This window comes from Rhincodon typus, chromosome 21 (genome assembly GCF_021869965.1).
Source record: "Rhincodon typus isolate 14 chromosome 21, sRhiTyp1.1, whole genome shotgun sequence".
In the NCBI taxonomy this organism is placed as follows: domain Eukaryota; kingdom Metazoa; phylum Chordata; class Chondrichthyes; order Orectolobiformes; family Rhincodontidae; genus Rhincodon; species Rhincodon typus.
In genome coordinates this window covers 18,605,600-18,624,824 of record NC_063352.1, presented here as the reverse complement: position 1 = coordinate 18,624,824, position 19,225 = coordinate 18,605,600, and the positions used below count along the sequence as shown (strand labels likewise).

Genomic DNA, 19,225 nt, shown 5'->3' with positions numbered 1-19,225 from the left:
ATTGGCTACTTGGCCCCTCAGATCTGTATCACTGTTCAAAGAAATCATAGTCTGGATTTTCTCTCCATTGCCATAAAACCCTGGCAGTAGCAGCTGGTGAGTGGAAAGGCCAACTTTTCAGAATGGAAAATAAGAGGGCAGCAAACCACTTAGTTGAGCCTATGTGTGCACTGGGGGTGTCTCCCATTCCCCCACCACATCTTTCAAGCCACCTTGTTCCTTCCCATCTAGCCTCCAAAAAGGATGCCTGATCTCTTTCCAACCTATAAGCAGAGGCCATCTTTGTGTTCTGATGTCATCCACAATTTCTAACAGTCTGAGATGTACCCACTGCTGTGTTCACTGAGTTACAAGGAGAAGGTGGGACTTTTTTCAGTGGAAAATAGGGGATTGAAAGGTAACCCTACAGAGGTTTATAAATCATGAGGGACGCAGAAAAGGTGAATAGCAAAGGTCTTTTCCCTAAGGTAGGGGAGTTCAAAACTAGAGGGCCTTTAATTAACGTGAGAGGAGAAAGGTTCAAAAGGGACCTGAGGGACAACTTTTCCACACAGAGGTGGGTTATATGTGGAGTGAATTGCCAGACGAAGCGGTAGATGCCGGTACAGTTATAAATTTTTAAAAAAATTTGTACAGGTACATGTATATGAAAGGTTTAGATGGATATGGGTCAAACGCAGGCAAGTGGGACTAGTTTAATTTGGGAAACTTGGTCGGCATGAATGTGTTGGATTGAAGGGTCTGTTTCCATGTTGTATGATTCTATAACTATGACTGCTGGGACTGCTGGGTCAATCACATTGGCTGGCAGCTCTCAAGGGCAGAACATACACCAACCATCAGCTTTTTAAAAGTCATCCTGATGTGTTACCTCTGTGTGGGCAGGACTTTTAGAAGTTTATCATTTGGGAAAAGATATTTCTTCAGAGCAGCATCACCCCTGTTAAATTCAGCCTCATGTTTGCCCCTGTGACCTAACTTGATATTTTGCATTTGCCCCAAGTCCTGTAATATCGTCAGTTAATGAAAATTACCATTCTCAGATTTAAAACTACTGGTTGAGTCAGCATCAATGCTATTTTTGGAACAGATTTCCAAACTTCTAACACTCTTTTGAGTCTTAACTTCATTACTGAATTGCCTGGCCCTAGATTTTAGGCTTTGTCCGTTTAGTCCAATAGGTGTTTAATAGTTAATTAAATGATTTCAGAGATTTTACTTCTATTACAAGATATGATTTTGCCTTGCACTGTTTCAATCAGTATTTCCTTTTGTTCTTTTCACATCTTAGTTTGAAACTATTTTTCATAATATTGTCAGACCAAGAGCACAGAGTACAGGGGGCTGATGAGTAAACTGGACCTGGTGTGGGTTAGAATGGGGGTTAGCAGAAAAATATTTTATAGAATCCCTATATTGAAGATTGAGGCCATTTGGCCCATCAAGTCTGCACCGACTTTCCGAGGAGCGTTCCACCCAGACCCACCTGCCACCCCATCCCCATAACACCACATTTACCATAGCTGTTCCATCTATCCTGCACATCCTAGACACTATGGGGCAAATTTAGCATGGCCAAACCACCTCATCTGCACATCTTTGGACTGTGGGAGGAAACCGGAACACCAGGCAGAAACCTGTGCAGACACAGGAAGAATGTGCAAACTTCACACAGACTGTCACCCAAGACTGGAATTGAAACCCTGTCGCTGGCACCGTGAGGCAGCAGTGCTGCCCACTGAGCCACCATGGGTGTGTTCTCCTTTGGATGAGTTCAAGCTTAAGGAGCTTGTAAGGTGGGAGGCTGAAAACCCAACTCTTGAGGCAACAAAAATTAGCCAGGATGGAAAGCCAGTTGAGACTTGCATTCAATGAATAAAATATGTTAAGGATATACTGTGACACCAAGGACAGATGTTAACTTCCATTGGTGCATTATAGCTGCAACAGTATTAACATTATTATTACCAGCTGTATTTGCTCAGGAATAGTATAAACAATAAGAATGTAAGAGACTGACTACCTGACTGGGGAGTGAACCAGTTCAGTTGGGTGTGAGCTTCTACTTCACAACCTCCTCCACTGATCCAGGCCCAGAGTGGGTGCTCATCAGACACACAGTGTTCTTCGATTCCAAAAGGATAGGTGCCTACAGAAGAAACACTGGATGTTTCAGCCGGGTCTGAGCTCATTATGTTGGAGTCTGAGTGAACAATAATCAATTCAGCACCATGCTGCAAAGGTCCCCCTTGGTCCATCAAATATGGAGCTTGGGAAACAGATCGTTCAGCAACAGGTTGTGTCCATTTCTCTGAAGATATTTCCATTAAAGGGATGGTCTCAAATATATTTGCAACATCAGCATATTTTTTCTCAATGTCAGGCCTGGAAGCAACATCTCCATCTCTGTCTCCACTGGCATGTGGACAACCTGCACGCTCACCAATTGTTTCAAGAACATTTTCAGTTTTCTTTGCCAGTTTGTCCATTTCTAAGGAGAAATCAACTTCGCTGCTGATAGACACTTGTGATGGCAACCTAACTTCATCACCAAAGAAACAGCCAGCACTAAAATGAAGAGCAAAACAAAGTTATAAGCGTTTGAGGGTAACTGGCAAAAGAACCAGAGGCAAAATGAGGAGAAACCAATTCATACAATGAGTTATCAGATCTGGAAATATAGTACCTGAAAGTTTATGGAAACAGATTAACAACAAATTTCTAAAGGGAATTGGATAAATGCTTAAAAAATTGCAACGCTCTGCAGAAAGAACAGGGGAGTGAGTCTAATTAGTTAGCTCTTTCAAAACATCAACACAGGCACAACGGGCTAAATGACCCATTCTGTCCTGTATGGAGGGAGGCAATGGTATTGTGAAATTATTGCTGGTCTACTAATCCAGAGTCCCAGGTTATGCTCTGGAGACCTGGGTTTGAATTCCACCATGGCAAATGTTCCTAGACTACACCACCACCATGCCTGGGTATGCCCTATCCATATGTCAGGACCTCCTGCTGATTACCATGTTGCAGCAGACAAAGACAAAGACACTCTCTCCCACAACTTGCAACTCTTCAGATAGTGAAGCAAATCATGACTAAATGCTGCAAGGCCTGGACAATATCCAGGTTTGGGCTGACACAAGGCAAATAACATTCATGCCACACAAGTACCAAGCAAATGACCATCTTCAACAAGAGAGAATCTAACCACCTATTAAATTGCATTACCATCATTGAATCCACATCCTGGGGGTATCAGTGACAAGAAACTGAACTGGACTAGCCTTATAGATACTCTAGCTACAACAGCAGATCAGACGCTAGGAATCCTGCAGCAAGTAACTCATCTCCTGATTCCCCAGAACTTGTTCATTATTTAAAGACACAAGTCAGAGGTGTGATGGAATATTCTCCATTTGCCTGGATAAGTGCAGCTTCAACAACACTCAGGAAACTTGACACTATCCAGAACAAAGCAATCCTCTTGACTGGCAACAGGTTCACAAACATTATCTCCCTTCACCATTGAAAGTACAGTAGCCAGGGTGTCTATCACTTACAAGATGCATTACAGAAGTTCATCATGGCTTCTAAGGACTGAACCTTCCAAACTCACAACTGCTACTATGTAGCAGGACAAAGGCACCAGACAGGAGCACCACCACCTGCAAGCCACTAACCAGCCTGACTTGACTCACAGGGCAATGCACTGGAAATCAAACCCATTATTCTCACAGCTTCATAAAAGTTAAGGTTTTAAACTACAACACGGAAATGGGGCCTTTGGCTCACCATATCAATGCTGACCATAAAACACCAAACTATACTAAACCCATTTATCCGCCATTGGTCCATAGCTTACTGTGCCCTGCCATTTCAAGTACTCATCCAGATGCTTCCCAAATGTTGCGAGAGTACTTGCCTCCACCACCCTCTAGGCAGCACATTCCATAGATGTACAGTCCTCCGAGTGAAAAAATATTTCCTTGGATCTCCTCTAAACCACTTGTCCATTACCTTAAATGTATGCCCATGGTCTTAGACACAGTTGCCATGGGATTGTCATGATCTACACTGTCTATGCCTCTCATAATTTTGTATACCTCAATCAGATCACCCCTCAGCCTCCTCTGCTCATCATCATAGAGTCCCTACAGTGTGGAAACAGGCTATTCGGCCGAATAAGTCCACACCGACTCTCTGAAAATCATCCCATCTAGACTCACCCCCTATCCTGTCCCTGCATTTCCTATGGCTAATCCATCTAATTTACACATCCCTGGACACTATGGGCAATTTAGCATGGCTAATCCCCCTAATCTGCACGTCTTTGGACTGTAGGAGGAAACCGGAGCACACGGAGGAAATCCACGCAGATACGGGGTGAACATGCAAACTCCAAACAGACAGTTGCCTGAGGCTGAAATTGAACCCAGGTCCCTGGCACTGAGGCAGCAGTGCTAACCACTGAGCCACCATGCTCCAAGAAAAACAAACCCAGCCTATCCAGTCTCTCCTTATAACCAGTACTTTTCATCCCAGGCAACATCTTGGTGAATCTCCTCTGCATCCTCTCCAGTTCAATACTGTCCTTCCAATACTGTGGCAACTAGACTGCACACAGTAATCCATCTGTGGCCTAACCAATGTTTTATAAAGTTGTACCAAGACTTCCATGCTCCTATATTCTAGGCCCGGCTAATGAAGGCAAACATCCTATATGACCTCTTCACCACCTTCCTTACCTATGCTGACACTTTCAGGGATCCATGGATGTGTACACCAAGGTCTCTTTGTTCCTCAGTACTTCCTCGGGATCTACCATTCATTGTAGAAATCCTTCCTTTATTAGACCTCCAAAATGCATTACCTCATACTTATCGGCATCAGATTCCACCTGCCAGTGCTCTGCCCGATTTACCATCTTATCATTATCAGACTGTAGCCTGAGACCATCCTTGTCACTATCAATAACCATCAATTTTCAAGTCATCTGCAAACTTATTAAAGATACCTCCTACATCCACATCTAAGTCATTAATGTAGATAACAAACAGCAAGGGTCACAGAACCGATCCCTATGTCACACCACTGATCACAGACTTACAATTACAAAAATAACCCTCCATCATCAACCTTTGCCTCCTAATTGTGAGCTTATTTTGGATTTAGTTTGCCAAATTGCCTTGGATCCCACGGGCTCTTACTTTTTGGATCAACCTTTCAAATGGGTCCTTGTCAAAGGCCTTACTGAAGTCCATGAAAACCACATCAACTGCGCTACTCTCACCAAAATATTTAGACACCTTTTCAAAAAACTCAACTAAATTAGTCAGACTCTGACAAATCCATGCTATCCCTGGTCAATCTTTGCATTTCCAAGTATTGACTAATCCAGTCCTTCAGAGGTTTCTTCCAATAATTTCCCTACAACTGATATCACACTACTTGGTCTGAAATTGCTGTCCTTCTTGAACAAAGGAACCATATTAACTATCCTCCAGTCATCTGTCACTTCACCTGTGGCCAGCATAGAATTAAGTATATCTGCTGGGCCCCAGCAATCTCCTCCCTTGCCTCCCATAGCAGCCTGGAATATATCTCAGCAGGCTCTGGGGGTGTGTGCACCTGTATGTCCACTAAAACATCTAATACCTACCAGGATGTTCCAGGTATGGAAGGTTTGAGTTATAAAGGAAGGTTGGAAAGGTTGGGACATTTTTCACTGGCGCGTAGAATTTTGAGAGGCAACCTTATAGAAGTTTATAAAATCATGAGGGGTATAGATAGAAGTAATGGTAGTTGTCTTTTCCCTGGGATGGGGGATTTCAAGACTAGGGGGCACATTTTTAAGATGAGAGGGGAGACATTTAAAAAAGACACAAGGGACAAATTTTCTTACACAGAGGGTGGTTTGTGTATGGAATGAACTTCCCAAGGAAGTGGTGGATGTGGGTACAATTACAATGTTTAAAAGACATTTGGAAAGTAGACGAATAAGAAAGGTTTGGAGGGATAGGGACCAGGAGCAGGCAGGTGGGACTAGTTTAATTTGGGATTACGTCTGGCATGGACTGGTTGGACTGAAGAGTCTGTTTCTGTGCTATATGACTCTATGATCTCCTCCTTTATTAGTCTTAACGTGTTCTAGAGTCTCACCATCCTAAATGAAATCCCTGGCTACAATGTCTTTCTCCTCTGTGAATACAGATGAGAAGTGTTCATTTAAGATCTCACCCATGTCCAATGGCTCCATGCACAGGTTGCCACTATGGTCTCTAATAGGTCCCACTCTTTTCCCTTGTAATCCTCCTACTCTTAATATACTTATAAAAAGCCTCAGGTTTATGTACACAATGTACACAAAATTTCCCAGTATGCCTGATTTTCAGACCTAGGTTGATAGAAAGCATGGACCAGATTTTTGAACTAAAGAATTTCTATTTATTACAATTAATTAGATTCCAGTCACAGGTAAACACTTATAAACCATCAACACATAACACTATTAATTAACACTCTGACTTCCTTAAAACCAAACCCTCCCGCCCTATACATGCAGACAGACTGATGTACGTACAGGGCAAAAAACACATGGATGGAACGGAAAACTGGAAAGATAGTACAGTGGTCTTTGTCCACAAATTCTATGGAGTTAGTTTTTGTGGATACAGAAGTTTCTTTTTGGCTTCCCTTTTCTGAATGTTTCCACTATTTGCAAAAAGCACAGGTAAAATGTCTTTGATTTATCAATTAAAAGTCACAGCTTACAGCAACTGCTGGGGAAAGATTAACTGGTTTTCTTCAATTTTAAAGTAAGTTTTGACTGCAGAAAACCAAGAGATAGCCCTTGAGCCGATGCAGAACAAAATCCTTCTCTGTATCTTGTTTCAGGCGGTTCAGTTAGCTGAGAACCAATTACAGGAGTGTTGGCAAACAAAAGGCCCTTGACATTGACAACTGCGCACTAGTCCATAGACCAATCAACATCTGTTACCACCCAGCTGCATCTGTATACAAGTCCTCAGCTCCTCCTCATCTGCAACCACTTCAATTATTGCTTATTCAAGCAACTATTTTACGATAGCTGATGTGAATCAGGTTTCTTGCTTTTCAAAACATGCAGCCATTGTTTCAGAAAAATTTAAAACAGTTCCTTCTCATTTCAGTCCACAATTGTTTATAATCCTACTTGGAAATACAGCACTGTTGCTTCACTGTCCCTGGATCCAAATGCTTCAATGCAGCTCTTTGCTGAACGGTATTGAGTTTACCTTGACCAAACAGATTGCAGTAGTTCAAGATGGTAGCTCACCATCACCCTCTCAAGCGCAACTATGGATGGACATTAAATGCTGTTCCAGCTAGGAAAGCACAAATCCAACGAATGAACAAAATACAAGATTCTGTTATATATTATGTTGTATCAGAGAATATTCAATGGACATGGAAAGAAATTTTCAGTACAGGCATTTGCTGACCCAAGTTAAACCTCACTGAGAAGCAGGGATTCTTTTTACATTTCATTAAAGTGGTTGGGTTTAAAATAGACACTTGTCATTCCGAAAATGGCAGACTCTCAGTAGACTAAAGTAGCTGATAGGACTCCAACTTTGACCACAGCTATGAGCAGTCAAAAGTCTAAGAAAACCTGACCACATGACTATTATAGTTACAAAGGAAGGCTTTCAGTTTGTCAGAGTAAATGGAGATCAGTGGAGAGAATGGAATTATTTCAGTAGATGCGGGTTTCTTGAATGTACTGCAAATATAGTGTCTTTTGCACTTTTTCTCCAGAGAAATGGTTGAATTCTGTGGACAATTTGGAAGATGTATAATGTAGAACTTTCCAGAAATAGTTAAAATACCCATTACTAACCAACTTTTCACAAAAATCAAAATAAACACAGTAGGCCCTGTGCATGTAAACTTTGGTGGACAGTGGGACTAATAACAACTAGTTCATGTGTCAATGGCCAACATGCCACTACTGGTGGAGAGTTACAAATGCTTAACTAAGTTGGTTGATTAGAATTATAAGCTGCTGTTTAAAGGTAATTAAAGCATTCATTAAGGTAGATATGGACAAAGTTATTTTTTCTGGCATGAAGAATTCCAGAACAAGGTGGGTATTAATTTCAAAATTTGAGCCACATCATTCAGTAGTGATGGCAGGATGCAGTTCTTCTTATATAGATTACTGGAAATTTGGAATTCTGCCCCCACATTACACTGAAATTGGAAGTCAATTGAAAATTTCAAAAATGGAGATGAATAGGTTTTTGTTGGATATTGGTATTAGGAGTTATGGAACAAAGGCAGGTGAATGGAGCTACGATACGATCACTGCTATTTTAACTGAATGATGGAATTATATTAACTAAATTTAGCTTTTGAAATTCTTTTGTCAATATGTTACTGTACCTAAACATGTTTTGGGGAGCTGACTAGCCTCCTTCTATTCTATAGAACATAGAACAGTGCAGCACAGTATAGGCCCTTCAGCCCACGATGTTGTGCCGACCTATTATCCTCCTAAGATCAATCTACCCTGCTTACCCTACATTTTACTGTCCTCCATGTGCCTATCCAAGAGTCGCTTAAATGTCTCTAAAGTATCTGACTCCACTACCACTGCCAGCAGCGCATTCCACATGCCGACCACTCTCTGTGTAAAGAACCTCTGATATCTCCCCTATACTTTCCTCCAATCACCTTAAAATTATGCCCCCTTGTAATGTTCCTCCCTACAAATGATTACCATTTATCTTGCAACATTTGTACATGTGTGTTGCAAATCCTTGTGTCTTTGGTGGGTTACTGTACCTTGCAAGACTGGTAGCACTGCCTGTTCGAGAGGCTCGGTCATGTTCTCTGCTCGCTACTATTACTTTCCAAGCTTTTCCACTGTATTCAGTAGGTGTCACTCCATGACGGAAGTAAATATTACGGTCTTCATAACCGATTCCCCAAACCTTGGGTTAGAACAAAAAATAAATTGTGTATGTAACACAGTGCAGCTCCTTGTCCAATTTGATTTAAGCAAGTTGGCAAAACAAAATGTTTAGGTACAGTAACATATTGACAAAAGAATTTCAAAAGCTAAATTTAGTTAATATAATTACAACGTCGAGCATCACCCACAACAACCCACCTGAAAGGAAGTATTCAAAATTGTTTTGAAGATAATTTTGAAAGAATTTAGGAACAAAGTAGAATAATTAAATTCTGGTGTAAATAAAACTGGGAAGATTGAAACATGAAAACAAATTGCATTATTTAAACACATTTGATTCTGAAATAATGCAATAAAACTTTGTCAGTTTAGTGCTTTAACACCAATATTCAACTGGTCTTAAAAAGCATGACCACTGTCAAAAAAGGAAATAAAAATATTCATACCTGATCATTTAATCCCACATTCACCATCACCATCTCTATATTCATACAAATCCAACCTGTTCCCACAGGGTTCTCAGAGCAGACACCTCTTCGAAACCAGACCTAGTGACAGAGATACACAGCTTGTAAAATGAGATATATATTTTGAAAGTGTTCAACATTTTTTGACAGAGGACACAGAGAAACTGTTTCATCTGGCAAGAGAAGCAGTAACCAGATTTAAGTTAACTTGCAAAAGAATCAGAGAGATGAGGAGGTTTGTTTTTAAAAACCTAGTGATCTGGAAAGTATTGTCTGCAAAGGAGGTGCGAGCAGATTCAATATTAACTTTCAAAAGGGATTAGATATATAGTTGAAAAGTAAAAAATGTAGAAGAAAGGACACAGAGGTAGAACAAGAGAGCTCTTTCTAAAGAGCTCGTACAGGCACAACGGGTTGAGTGGACAAAACAAAAAAAAAACAACGCTGTACATACTCAGCAGGGCAGGCACTATCTATAGACAGAAACCAATTCACAATCAATAATCCCTTCATCAGAACTGGAAGTTAGAAATTTAATAGGTTTTTGCAAGCAAGGGGTAGGGGGAGCAGGAAGGTAAAGGGAAAGTCCGTGATATAGTGGTGAGATTAATTGGTAAAAGGTTTCAAATTACAAAAGCTAAAGCAAAAAGTACTGGACAGTTAAAAGAAACAAAATGAACTGTGAATGGTTGACTAGCATCTGTTCGAATGCAAAGTGAATGAGTAAAGAAAGAACCAAGAAGGGACACAAACTACCAAAAAATAAGCATAAAACAAAACAGAGGCTAAGGTAGTGATTTAAAATTATTGCACTCTATGTTGAGCCCACATGGCTATAGACTACTGAATCACAAGGACTCAAAATCTGAATATGAAACAAAATTTGAGACTGAGCCGCGTAAGGAGATATCTTGGCAGGCGAACAACAGCTTGTTTAAAGAGACAGGTTTTAATAAGCTTCTTAAAAGAGAGAATAGAGAAGCATGGAGATTCAAGGATTCAAAACTTCAAGACCTAAGCAGCTGAAGACATGGCTTCCATTGTTAGGGCAATAAAAGTCAAGGATTCACAAGGGGCCAGGACTGGAGGAGCACAGCTATCTTGCGGAGTTGTAGAGCTGGAAGAGATAACAGAGATGGGTGAATGTCAAGGCCATGGAAGGATTTTAAAACAAGGACAAAAATTTTTAAATTACGGTGTCACAGGATGGGGTGTCAATTTACAATTACAATGGGGATGGGTGAACAGGATTTGAGAGATTTAGAATGCAGGCTGCTACAATCATCGAGTAAAATACACTGCACTTAGAGACAAATTGAAATTTGCACTGCCCAAGAGCAGGGCTGAAATTCGACAATAATAGGATCACACTCAGAGCAGTAAACCAGATACATTGTTATCTAACAATATTAAAAGTATTCCGGGTTCTTTCTCATGCTGTTCAATATAAAGGCTGTGCTATAGTTCTACTTTGAGGTCTACCATTTTATTAATCTCCTAATAATTTATTGAGAACATTTTCTTCAACATTGGTTTATTATGTCTTATAAGCTTCATTCTAGAACAATGGGAAATTGACAAAGCACCCAAGAGTACAGCAGAGAAGAGAGAGACTCCGAAAGGTACTTGGGAGGTGATCAGACAAGTTTTGAACAAAGATTGAAAACTGAGTTAATGAGACACAGAATGAGGTCAAACAAAAATGATTTTAGAAGAGAGGACAAAATGGAATTAGAACAAATAGATAAGTTATTTGCTTGGAATGCATCTGATGAACAAAACAAAAAATAAGCTAAGCAAAGAATAGGAATTTCAAAAATGATATTTGACCACATATATTCAAAGAGGGTCCTTAACACCATGACAAGGAGTTTCAACCGGCGTGTTATCAAGCAAAATTTGAGGCTTAAGGAGATATTCAAGCAGATATCAGAAAACTTGGTCAAAGGGTTGGTTTTAACGTGGCATCTTAAAAGTAAAGAAGAGGGGTATGAGGAGGATATTTAGAGCTTCAAGTCTAGGCAGTTGAAGGTACAGCCACCAACGGTAGAGAGATTAAACTTGGGAAATGCACAGAGATCTTAATTTAAAGAACACAGATAAGTCAGAGGCTTGAAAGGCTGGATCTTAACAGAGATAGGGAAGATGAAGCCACGGAAGGATTGAAAAACAAGATGAAAATTTTCAAATTAAGATCTGTGGATGTAGTGCCAATCAAGCGGGCTGCTTTGTCAAGCTTCGAGTGTTGTTTGAGCTGTACACATCCACGCAAGTGGGGAGTATTCCATCACACTCCTGACTTGGGCCTTGTAGATGGTAAACAGGGTTTCGGGAGTCAAGAGGGGAGTTACTCACCTCAGTATTCCTAGCATCTGACCTGCTCTTGTAGCCACTGTGTTCATGTGGTGAGTCTCATTGAGTTTCTGGTCAATGGTAATTCCCAGGATGTTGACAGTGGGGGATTCAGTGATGATGACACCATTGTAAGTCAAGGGGTGTTCGTTAGATTGTCTCTTACTGGAAATGATCATTGCCTGGCATTTGTGTGGTGTAAGTGTCACTCAGCTTCTTAAAATTTGCTTGCTTTAGTGGACGTATACAGACTCAAATATGTTGAAGACCAAAGTAATTGCCTTTAGTTCATGCTACAAGCTCCGTTCCTTCGCAATTGTTCCCTGCAGCTGTCAAAATACAAAATCAGACTGTTTGCAACCTCAGGACTACATTTAAGCCCAAGGTGATGTTTGACCTCATATCAATGCCATTATGAAGAATGCTTATTTTCACCTCTATAACATTACCCAACTATGCTTCTGCCATAGCTCATCTACTGAAACCCCAATTCATGAATTTATTTTCAGTAGGCTTGAGTATTCAATTGTACTCCTAGCCATCTGCCCACATTTCCCATAACCTTGAGATTTTAAATTTTGAAATCAAAGTGTTACTCAACTGAGTCCTGATCTAAGTCAGCAAGCACAGAGATGAAGGGTGAGAGGGGCCTTGTGAAAGTTAAGACACGGTGCAGCAGAATTTTGGATAATTTCAAGATTATGGAAAATAGACCGTGAGCTTAAGAAGCATATAGAGACAGATCAACTATACCCCAAATCCTGGTCATCAGGAAAGGGGTCGGAGATCGGGGCTAAGCTAAGGCGTTGATTTAACCTTGTGTTTACCTCTGGTGGTGTACACTCAAAGCTCGCTCGGGCAAAATTCATGCAGAATGGGGGACAGAAAGGGTTGCCATTCAGCCTGGGGCTTCTTCCTCTCTGAGCCTGGCGTGTGGACAGGCATTTGTGGAAGAGCAGGAAAGGGTGAGCGACTGGGAGCATGTGTACAATTCATTCCACTCTCTCACACTTAGAAACAGTCTCTCTTTCTCATTGACATTCTCTTTCACTTTCACTCTCAATGTCTGTCTTTCTTATTCACACCCGGTGCCTTTCTCTCACATAGGCATGCACTGTGTCACTCTCACACACACATATGCACACACACATTCGCACAGTGCCTCTCACGCAAGGCACTCACACTTTCCTCTTGCTCACACACACTGTTGCTCTCTCTCTCACACAAATACACACACTCTTGCATTCCCTCTCTCTCTCTCTCTCTCATACACACACACACACTCTCATGCTCTCTTATGCACACACATGCTCTTACACAACCCTACTCTCACACACAAAAAATCTTGCTCTCTCTCACAAAAACATGTTCTTGCTCTTTTTCTCATGCACACACATGCACGCACACACTGTTCCTCTCTTGCTATCACAAACACGCTCTCTCACACACAGCTATATACGTTTCCTCTCTCACTCACACATACTCTTCCTCTCTTTTGTACACATATATACAAATATACATGCGCTCTTTCTCTCGCACACACATGCCCTTGTTCTCATACAGTCACTCTTGCTCTTGCTCCTCTCTCGCTCGCCCACACGCTCGCGCCCTCTCTTTCTCAAACACGGTTTCCCTCTTTTTCTCTCTTTGACACATGCCCCTCGGCCCTTGTGTGCCACTCCTCTATTTCAATTGTTGCAATTGCAGGTAGTGTCTGCATAGGAAGCAAGATTCTCTCTGGCAACTGATGATTCTTCATCTCCACCCCTCTGGCAACAGGCAATCTCTTGGCTGAAGACCCTCCACTGACCGCCCAACAGTCTCACTGCCAGCATTGGGGTTCAGATCTCAGGCCCGAATGAAGCCACACTGCTCATTATTCCTCCAATCACAGAATGTTCCTCTTGGCATTTGCTGCAGATGGGCTCCAACAGCTGAAAATACGGGAATGATGCAGCCTTTGATTGGAGGAACAGGATCTTTCATTTCCACTTAACTGTATTTTGTACACCAGGTCCACAGGCCAAAGAAACATACATGGCAGACTGGATTCTGGCAATCCAGGTATAGAAGTTTCCACTGCAACAGTTCGAAGAAAAGCAGAGGAGTTCTCCCTCACGTTGTAACCAATAGGTATCCCTCTACCAAAAGCACTATAACAGATGATTATCTCAATGCTCTTTCTGGGCATTTGTCCTGCACAAACTGCCTGTCACATTTCTTACATCACACTGGCTATGAAGCATTTGAGGAGCACCCTAACGTCATGACAGGTGCTATATAAATTCAAGTCCTATTTTATTAGTCTCGTTTGCATGCATACACTTCTTGTCAACTTAAGGAATGGCTAAAGGAAGACAAGTTTTTGCACTATTTAAAAACATTGTTTGGTTTTATAAAGCAGATACAAGTTGACAAAGCCCACAGCTAGTTCCCATTGCCACCCACCACCAGCCAGCCTCTCCGACTAAGAGCTCACTGTATTAATGCATTGTGTAGAACAGCAGTGACTGTGCAGAAAACAAAGGTTCCAAGTTCAGAATTGTGGTTTATGATTTGTTTCCTGATCTCGGCTAAGGAACTCCAAGCTAATGTATATATTATTTACTACAATTTTGCATAGAATACCTGCAGTGTGTGTACTTACTCTTCTGTCCCGTGTAACAGCCCACAGTACATTAACGCCCACTGATACCTGAACAAGACCATTTTCAGAGTTTGGTGGTTCAACAATCTTCCAAGAACTCCCTATGGATCAAGTGACAGAGAACACACTTATAGCATCCGTAGCATGACCTCCAGAGCTGAACTGCAGAGTCTTGCGCTGTTATTTAACCAAGATGCAGCATTGTAATTTATGAATAAATAAATGAGAAGACAAGACTTTGCATCCATTCAGAAATACTTTGCGAAAATTAAGTGTGAAGTAATGTAATCTTATCAGATATGCCTTAATATACCACACTAAACAGAGAAGCTCTGGTCAGTTTGTGAGCTAGAGTTGTCCAGATTTTTTCATGATTTTAATTACTTGATCTGGCTGTTGCCAAATATGACTAACAGTTGAACTCCAGGCCTAAGGTGTAAATCCATCCTCCTGGACGCTGCAGTATTCACATACTATGGCAGCCAAAACATGACTTCCTCAGTTATCATCAGGTATGAGGTCATTGGCTGACTGCATTGATTAATTTTGAGACCATCTCTCATACTTCTTTTACTGGCTTATAGCTTTCAACCACACTGATAGGATCATATTACTATCTGAGTCAAAGAGGTTTCCATTACTGGGCGGAATCTTTTTCTGCTTCAAGAAGTGGGAGGCATGGCAGCTGTCCCTCAATTTGAGGGTGATATCAATTAAGGGTCATGAATTTCTGTTCTGGGTCTTTATGGAACTGAACAGGCTGATTTTTTTTGACCCACAGATCTTTGGGCACATGGGGTAGAATGTCTCATGGGGTAATGGGATCTGATGTGAGGGATTTGCTTTATTTTCTCTCCTTCTCTGCTCCAGCTCTGCCTCATCAGGATGGCATTTGGAAGCGTGATGCTGCTTGATGGAGCAATACAGAAAGTAACAATGTCATATGGGTAATATCTAAATAGAGTGGACGCCTTATTGTTCCTTATTCACAACATTGAGAATACAAATAATTTAAATTTCAATGCACAAAAGATCATTGGATTGAATGGGCTGTTTCTGCACTTTATACTTTTTGCAATTTTAGGTAGAGACTTACTTGCCTGTGCATTTATTGAGGATCTTAACCTTGATGTTCTATATCAACATATTAACAATAATTATGAGAATGCATTCATGTTGAATTATAACTAAAATATGTACCTTTAGGATTCTCTCTGATTACACCTTCCCTCACCATCAGCTGACCTTCCCACAATACAGCACACAGAAGATCCCCTGGTCCACAAGTTATCTGAACTACTTCCCCAGGAGTCTGGATTTCAGTCCACATTGAACCTTCAGGATTCTGGTCATTTATATTTTCTCTATAAAACACCTGAAAGAAACCAAATGCTAAATTATACACTACACTGGTTCGGATTAAGAGCATTTTTTGAGGAAAATATTTGTCCTTTCAAAAGATCTATGTGTCTTAAACAATCTTAAAGTATTCTTCTGGTTTCAATGTTTAACTGTAGCACTTTCCACAAAATTTGTAGAGCAACACGAATACATATTGATACTATGGGCAAAATGTTTTGCTCTCTCAGCTAGCAAGCTTGGAGGCAGGAAGAGCATTTAATCACTCCCATCCTGGCCTGAGTCCTCCACAATCCTGAAACTCTGGCAGATGTCAGGATGCTGCTGAGTGCATGAGCTGCTCGTCTCTGACTGGCCAGCAGCTGTAACCAAGAAAAGACAGCAACGGTCTCTCATCAGCAGACAAGATCCCCTACACCACAAGGTTCAGCCCAGTGTCACTTCTGTTGTATGTTTATCGTTAAATTACAAAGACAGGCAACTATACATATCTTGCTTTAAAAAAAAAGTGATAGAAAAGGGGTGTGGTCCATGGTTTCAACACCAGGGTAGGAACACTGCCTTCAATGTAGCCTGTGGACAGTATTGCAGAAGAAAGAGAAGGGATTCACTTTCTTGACTGCTAACCAGTCACTCCAAGTGGAAGTGAATCTGCATAGATAAGATCTAGTTTTGGTCATGTTGCTTCTGCAGATATTTTCAGGCTTACACATTTACATGACAATACCGCTTTCCATCTTTGAGTTTACTGTACCTTTCCTTGTACTGTTACTGCCCAGACTGAAAGATGTCCTAAAGGTTCATCAGTGATTTCCCATCCTCCTACTGCAATATCATTAAAGGGATCCGGCAGTGGCCCTGTCTCTTGTAAGGGAATCTGATAAAAAAAGATCTGACTTAAAAACAGCATGTAACAAGCTTCAACTTTGCTGTTTTATTCTAAGTCAATTAATTTAAAAGGACATAAATTTAAAACAAAACTCTGCACATTCACTAAGAGACAGTAAGAACTGCTAATGCTGGAGTCAGAGATAAAACAGTGTGGAGCTGGAGGAACACAGCAGGCCAGGAAGCATCAGAGGAGCAGGAAAGTTGGCGTTTCCAGTCTTCTGAAGAAGGGTCCTGACCCAAACATCAACTTTCCTGCTCCTCTGGTGCTGCCTGGCCTGCTGTGTTCCTCCAGTTCCACACTGTGTTATCTCTTCACATTCACTATATTAATTACAAGTCATACCGGCATTGGCATTACTGTAAAAATACATCCATGGGATCAAAGTCTTATGACTTCTTTCACATCATTAACAACAGTGGTCTTTTCAGTTTAATGTTAATGAACTCTCAGGTTCCAAGTCAGATTGTGTTTCTATAATATCAGGAATTTCATCACAGCAAGAAATAGTGTTAGCTAAAAGGAAATTCAATGTGCAGGATGTGTCACCAGTGGAGTACCCTGGGGTCAGTATTGGGACTTTTGTTTTTCCTGATTTATAATAACAATCTAGATCTTGGAAAAGAGGAACGATTTCAAAGATTGCAGACAATACAAAATTTGAAAGTATGCTATGAGAAGGATTGGAGAACTTCAAAACAGCTTCACCAAGATGGTGAAGTGGATGAACAGGTGACAGATGAAATTTAATTTGAAGAAGTGCAAGGTGATACATTTTGTTAAAAAAAGCATGAGGAGACAGTAAAGAAGATACTGCTGTAAATATTGTGCAGGAGTAGAGAGACCTGAGTGTGTATGTGCATAAATTATTGAAGGAAGGTCAGGTGGAGACAGCAGTTAATAAAGTATACAGTATCCTAGGGTTTATTAATGAGGACACAGAGAAGACAAGTAGGGACGTTACGCTTAACCTGTATAAGATACTAGACCTCAGCTGGAATATTGTGTACAGTTCTAGGCATCACACTTTAGCACTGGATAGTTTGGAGAAGAGGTTTACAAGAATGGTTCCAGGAATGTGAAACTACTGTTATGAGGATAGTTTGGAGAAGTTGGGATTGTTTCCTTGGAAATGAGAAGGCTAAGAGTAGATTTTGTTAACGTTTTCAAATTCAGGAGAAGTCTGGACAAAGTAGACAGGGTGAAACTGATCCTGTGAAAAAGCATCAAGAAAGAGAGGGCACCAATTTGAAGAGATTCACAAAAAAGAAAAATTATGATATGGAAAAACAACTCCTCCACACAGGTCTGGAATGCACAGCTTGGAAGTGTGATGGAGGCATTTTCAATTAAGGCATTCCAGAGGGCACGAGATGATTATCTGAATAGAAACAATGTGCAAGGGCATGGGGAAAAGGCAGGAGAATGGCATGAAATCATAATGCTTGCTAGAGAACTGGTGCAGACACAATGAGCTGAATGGCCTTCTTCTGCACTGTCACAATTATGAAATTCTACAACCACTACCAGCTGGTTACCAACTCTGGACAAGTTATATACTGAAGATTTGATCACACGTTCACTTGCCTCCAGTTTCATATGCCTACAACTGGCTGTCCAGAATGCCATCTTTGTGGTCACCATTCCCTGTACTCTTGCAATTGATCACCTAATATATCCATTTTCATAATGTCCCTCCTAAGGCACTCCAGAGGGTGATGGTCAAAGAAAGTTTGATGTTAAGCCATATGAGACAATATACTAATTAGAGTATGTCATAGTGTAATTCTGCAACGTAATGTGAAAGGGAGGTGGAAATGCTCTAAACTATTAAAAGTGGTTTTGCTCATAAACAACTTAGATGATATGGAAATACCTGCAATTTCTAACACTTTTTTGCTGAATCAACTACATGAGATGTCTCAGAGATTGAGTAATACGTTTTAAAATTTGTGCTTACTATGCTCCATTGCAGAACTAAGTTCATATAAAATTAGATTCATCCTTTTCTACCTTACCCATTGATTTTTCTGTTTTAACCACCTTGAAGAAAGGCTGATAATTTAGTTTTTGCAAAACATATTAACATTGCTGAATTAACAAAGAAATCAGCACACATTATCCACTAGGTACACCTACGGTAACTCTTGCAAAACTATCTGTATAGTATTTTCTAACTATGTTGATACCTGGATAATTGGGGCTCATTCTGGGGTAGGTGGGACCTCTACAAATGGGATGGTCTACACCTGAACCAGAGGGGTACCAATATCCTGGGAGGAAAATTTGCTAATGCTCTTCGGGAGGGTTTAAACTAATTCAACAGGGGGATGGGAACCTGAATTGTAGCTCCAGTGTACAGGAGCTTGAGAGTAGTGAGGTCATAAACAAGGTTTCAAGGTCGCAGGAGTGTACAGGCAGGCAGGAAGGTGGTTTGAAGTGTGTCTACTTGAATGCCAGGAGCATCCGGAATAAGGTGGGTGAACTTGCAGCATGGGTTGGTACCTGGGACTTCCATGTTGTGGCCGTTTTGGACACATGGATAGAGCAGG

At 40.9% G+C, this 19,225-nt stretch overlaps 1 protein-coding gene across 2 annotated transcripts in view; it reads right to left on the bottom strand.

Annotated features, from left to right (window-relative positions):
• tecpr1a (tectonin beta-propeller repeat containing 1a) overlaps window positions 1-19,225 on the bottom strand; it is an 82,998-nt gene that overhangs the window by 38,766 nt on the left and 25,007 nt on the right. For both annotated transcript variants that reach the window (XM_048609442.1, XM_048609443.1), the window contains exons 5-10: window positions 16,539-16,661; window positions 15,626-15,800; window positions 14,426-14,526; window positions 9,406-9,507; window positions 8,830-8,978; window positions 2,024-2,568 (exon numbers count right to left, since the gene is read on the bottom strand). In XM_048609442.1, coding sequence (XP_048465399.1) covers window positions 2,024-2,568; window positions 8,830-8,978; window positions 9,406-9,507; window positions 14,426-14,526; window positions 15,626-15,800; window positions 16,539-16,661 — 1,195 coding nt within the window. The remainder of the gene's footprint in view (window positions 1-2,023; window positions 2,569-8,829; window positions 8,979-9,405; window positions 9,508-14,425; window positions 14,527-15,625; window positions 15,801-16,538; window positions 16,662-19,225) is intronic.